General features: G+C 41.0%; 1 protein-coding gene across 1 annotated transcript; it reads left to right on the forward strand.

Annotated features, from left to right (window-relative positions):
• Nucleotides 1-487: 487 nt before the first annotated feature.
• LOC125482165 (leucine-rich repeat-containing protein 69-like) lies at nt 488-2,928 on the forward strand. Its single transcript, XM_048594168.1, has 2 exons — nt 488-688; nt 2,739-2,928. The coding sequence occupies exons 1-2, from the start codon at nt 512-514 to the stop codon at nt 2,895-2,897; spliced, it is 336 nt and encodes a 111-aa protein (XP_048450125.1). The 5' UTR covers nt 488-511; the 3' UTR covers nt 2,898-2,928.
• Nucleotides 2,929-5,022: the final 2,094 nt, after the last annotated feature.

Raw genomic sequence — 5,022 nt, forward strand, 5'->3', positions numbered from 1 at the left:
CTGAAGAAGGGTCTAGGCCGGAAACGTCAGCTTTCCTGCTCCTCTGATGCTGCTTGGCCTGCTGTGTTCATCCAGCTCTACACCTTGTTATCTCAGGTCCAACTTTCTGCTTTCTTTAGTAGCTGATTACCGATATGACCCTTATTCTCATGAAACCTAGTTAGACTTTGAGATTATCTCCCCACTTCCAAAACGCAGGGACATTGCCACAAGAATCTTTCATTATTAGTTTGTACGTAACCGTGTTGCTATCCTTTTAAAATTTATCCCATAAATTGTTTCGGAGCTACTGTACCAATCGATGAGACCCTGTTGTGTCAAATTGCCAGCATTTCCTTGGATCAGTTTGAATTGGAGGTTTGGAGTGCACTGAGAAGTGGCTGAGACAGACCTGGCGACAAGGTGAGGCTGGACCTGGCTGGTTCAATTGGCTTGTCGTTAGAGGGCGCTCGAGGCCACTGCACATGCGCATTGGCAGTGTTTCCCTGGAGACGGGACGCGGTGCGGGAAGATGGCGGATGCGTTGGTGCTGCGGGCCCTCCGGGGAAATGCGAGGCACCTGGACCTGAGCGGAAAGAAACTGAGGCGGGTCCCCAAGGCGGTGGGGAGGTTATTCGAACTGAATCGCCTCCAGCTGAAAAATAACCTGATCAGCGACCTGCCCGTGGAGTTACAGGCGCTCAGCAATGTAAGGGGCGTGGAGGCGAACCCCCTCCCCGGACAATTCACCAGCCCCTCTCTCCCAACCCGACTCTCTTTCCCCCCCCCACCCTGGCACACCCGACTGCAACCCCCATCCTTGTTCACATCCCAACTCCTATCCTCATAACACACGCATTCCGAATCCAACCCCACTTTCAAACCCTCCTCAGCCCTGTATAGGCCCGAGTTGCTGCGGGGGTGTTAGCACTGCCTTGTATGAGGCCCTATGTAATCCCTTATAGATTTAAAAGATCTGATAGCACAATCTTGAAGAAAAGTCAGAGAGTTACTGCCAAACTACTGGCCAATGTTTATTCCTCAATTAACATCAGAAAACAGGTTAACTGCTCATTAGAGATAGTAAGAACTGCAGATGCTGGAGAATCCGAGACAACAAGGTGCAGATGAAGGGTCTCGGCCCGAAACGTCAACCTTTTTGCTCCTATGATGCTGCTTGGCCTGCTGTGTTCATCCAGTTCTGCACCTTGTTAACTGCTCATTCACGTTTGTGGGAGCTTGTGCTCAGTTCTCAAATTGGACGATGCATATCCTTCATTACAATAGCTAAATTTCAAAATTACTTCATTGAATGTGAAGTACATTGAGATAGCTTGTGTTCATACTATATAAATGCATATTTTCTTTTGAACAATGCTAATCATGTACACCACAGGCAACCTAGTACACTAACTTCTCTTCCTGATTCCTTAAAAACTGTCCTTATGCTGGCCTTTCTATGAAATCCCATCCTAATGCCTCACTCTAAATCCCACTGCTAACCTTATCTAACTAACACCACTTAACACCTACCTCCTGCTGGTAGGCTGCTTGTATTTTTTCAAATGTGTAATTTACTGAAGCTAGACTTTTAAGAATAGCAAAGTTATTACTTGGTTGGTATCACAAACTATTTTAGCTGTAATAATTATTCCATTTTCTACACTGGCCACTCAGGTAAAAATAGACTGCAGCTTCTGCTTCTGACTGAACCTATGTTGAACTTCCACTCACAAACCCTCTTTCTCACAAAGAAGCCTAATTCCAGCTCCATAACATTGCACCCCTTCCCAACCTCAATCTATCTGCCCTGCAGTTTTTGGCATTTCTATTTCAATCCTGCCCTGTCAAGCTGCCCATTCTGTATCTTCTGTCAATTTCTGTTCATTGAAAACTCTGCTGCTTGTATCCTGTTTTGTAGTAAATCACATCCTCGCGTTATCCCTTGACCTCACGTTGGCTCCAGGTCTCCCTTAGCCTCAAATTATAAATTCTCATGTTTAAATCCTTTTGTGGTCTTATTACTTATGTAACCCTCTGCAGCCAAAATCTCCTTTGCTCAGGCATTGATCTCTTGTGTTGCCCTACCCTTCTATTGGTCCACCATTGGTGGCGGCATCTTCAGCCACCTAAAGCCTATGTTGTGTATGACCTTACCTAAATCCGTTTGCCCATTTAAAATCTACATCCTTGACTATCTGATTACATCTTTCTTTTGGTTGCACAATAGTGCTCTCAGTGATAAAAGTAAGTGAGTTTAAACTGTTGTTAGCTATTGTGTCCAAATTAGAGAGTCCATCATTGTAGGCCCTGCAATCGTCTTCTATAAGTTTAGAGTTCTCAATCTTATTTGCACTTATTTCTTATTCCCTGTTTTGTTTCTTTCCCATTCTTGAAGTGTTTGAAACAGCACATTATTCTGTTGACCTTCGGTGGATCATTACTAAGTCAGAATACTATACTCTGGTGTACTCCAACTAGAGATACCTACAAAATAACAGAATGCAGATTTAAATTTTATAACTGTCTGAGATGCTATTTGTTCTGAACATTGTTTGGGTTCAGACTTCCAACATTTATAGTTTTTCTTTCTTATTTTTCCATCTAAACTCTATATGCAGACTACAAGTCTACATATATAAGCCATCTATGATTACGAACTAAACAATTTGGACATTCCTAATTTAGTGCAGCAGCTTTTGTATAAACATGAAACGCTTCAAGTACTGTAAATAGAAATCTTTTGAACTGTTTTGTAGTTGACAGAACTCAACTTGGGAAATAATTCCTTCGAAGCACTTCCAGAAGTTCTGAAACATCTAAGACAATTAAGGAAGCTCCACTTGTTTGGTAACAAACTTGAAGCATTATCTCCAAGTGTATTTGGTAAATATAATTATGCTGTTAATTCTTGCTGATATTTTTAAAGTCAATTACTTACTTATGAAAGCTGGTTATATTCATTTTAGATTTGTGAACTGCTCTGTACAGATCAATTACTTGGGAAGAGGTAACAGTCTAAAATTGAACACGTGAATGTGTAATGAGAGTATTATCTATTACTGTTTATAGTATATACATTTATGTATTAACTGTAGTATCTAATTTAAGTTGTGGAACGGTGCTGAAATAAATCCTTCAACTTTCAGGGCCAGTATTATTGTCAGTTTTATCTTTTCACCTTTGTTATATGACTTTGTTTAATCACATTATTGTGACAAGTTATAAAAATTATAAATAATCATTAATGGCTACAACCAAGGTTCTTTACACCTGGTTTTCCTCATTTGTTTACCCAAGATTAGAGAATAGCATTGATGTAGTTCAGAGGCACTAGAGACCCTCTGTTTCTGCACTCAAGTTGTAAATAAAGAATTTTGTGATAAGCTGAATATAGCACTTCGATCAAACTCTGTGGAAGACAAATAAGTAATCTTTGGATTATTCTATAATCACTAGTTGATCTTCTGTGATATTCCCAACACTGAGTCAGAAGTCACAGCCTGATATTTTGGCATGGTGAATGTCCTCATGGGGAAAATAATCTGATGCAAACATATAGCATGTAGTAAATAAAGCCTTGCAGAGATGAACTGTGCATAGCTGCAAGATTTTAATATATAATTTAGGTGTAATTGTTTTTTGATTTTAGTTTTCATTCAAGTCTGGACATTTTGTTCCATAATTTTCCAAGACTAGTTTGTGGCTATTGGAAGTCACATATCTTGCAATTCTGACACCACAACCATCCTACTGTAAAATGCTGACCATAAATCAAACCATGGTTGAAAAATAAACTTGACCCAAAGGAAAATTTCACATTAAAGTGAAAGCAATATAAAAAAAGGAACTGTTTAAAAAAAAGTGAAGCTGCAAATCGTTATTTCTATATTTAGAGTCTAGAAAACAAACTTCAATTCAACCTTGTTTGGAATTTGTCTTACTTGTTCAATATGAATGAGACTCATTAATCAGGATCTGTTTTAAGTTTGTAAGTTAATGTCTACTCTGGAGGCAGGTGTTCCAATTTATTCTTAAAACTGTGTAATGATAATGCATGTAGGTACTTGCAATGTGCTGAATTTCTAAATGAATAGGTGTACAATTTACAACTCAATACAATATCCTTTTATTGTCATGTGTACTCTATTGTAGGAGTACAGTGAAAATCTTTTACAATGTCTGCCTTCTTATGGCAACGTCTTGGGTATAAGTACCTAGGTACAATTCTTGGATACATTGGAGGAATAGAAGTAGTTGCTTAATTACAGAGTTGAAAATAAGTTAAAAATAGGAAAATGTTAAGGGGTTAACATTACAGTATTCTAAGGTAATGATTGTTCCCTCACACTGGTTTCCATCCAGGACTTATTGCCTGTACGCTGATCCGGGACTGCATCCCGTGTGCTGCTGCGAGACTTCTTCCCCACGCTGCTGCAAGCTCGCAGCTCCCGGTGTTCTGGGGCTCACTGAGCATGTCTGCAGGCCCCAGAGCACAAGGCCACGCTGCCCGTGCTGGTTCTGCCACGGGACTCGGCCTGCGCTCTCTTCCGTTGCCGCAGGATTCACCCGCGCCTGCTCCCTCCAGTCTGCCATGGGACTCGGCCCGTGCTCTCTTCTGTAGCCACACGACTCGGCCCGTGCTCTCTTCCGTTGCCGAGGGACTCACCCGTGCCTGCTCGGGTCCGCCGTGGAACTCGGCCCGCTCGCTCCAGTCCGCCACGGGACTTGGTGCCTGTACTTCATTTTGCTTGTTTGCACATTTTTAGAACACCTTTATAGATGCAGATATATTTGTGGTCAGTCATGGTACAGGTATTTATTACAAAATAAACTATAGATGTTTCAAAAAGATCGTAACATTTTGACATCCCAATAGGGGAGGCGATGGCTTAGTGATATTATGACTGGACTGTTATATAGGTACCCAGGTAATATTCTGGGGACCTGGGTTTGAATCCTACAGCAGAAGATGATGGAATTTGAATTCAATAAAAATCTGGAATCAAAAGTGTCATGAAGACCATGAAACCATTGTTGATA

The sequence above is a fragment of the Rhincodon typus genome, unplaced genomic scaffold (assembly GCF_021869965.1).
Source record: "Rhincodon typus isolate 14 unplaced genomic scaffold, sRhiTyp1.1 hic_rhity00006576, whole genome shotgun sequence".
Lineage (NCBI taxonomy): Eukaryota > Metazoa > Chordata > Chondrichthyes > Orectolobiformes > Rhincodontidae > Rhincodon > Rhincodon typus.

Bases quoted from the DNA above. Each gene is read 5' to 3' on its own strand.
- LOC125482165 (XM_048594168.1), top strand. From the start codon at position 512: ATGGCGGATGCGTTGGTGCTGCGGGCCCTCCGGGGAAATGCGAGGCAC. The intron at 689-2,738 runs GTAAGGGGCGTG...ACTGTTTTGTAG, and splicing joins AGTTACAGGCGCTCAGCAAT to TTGACAGAACTCAACTTGGG.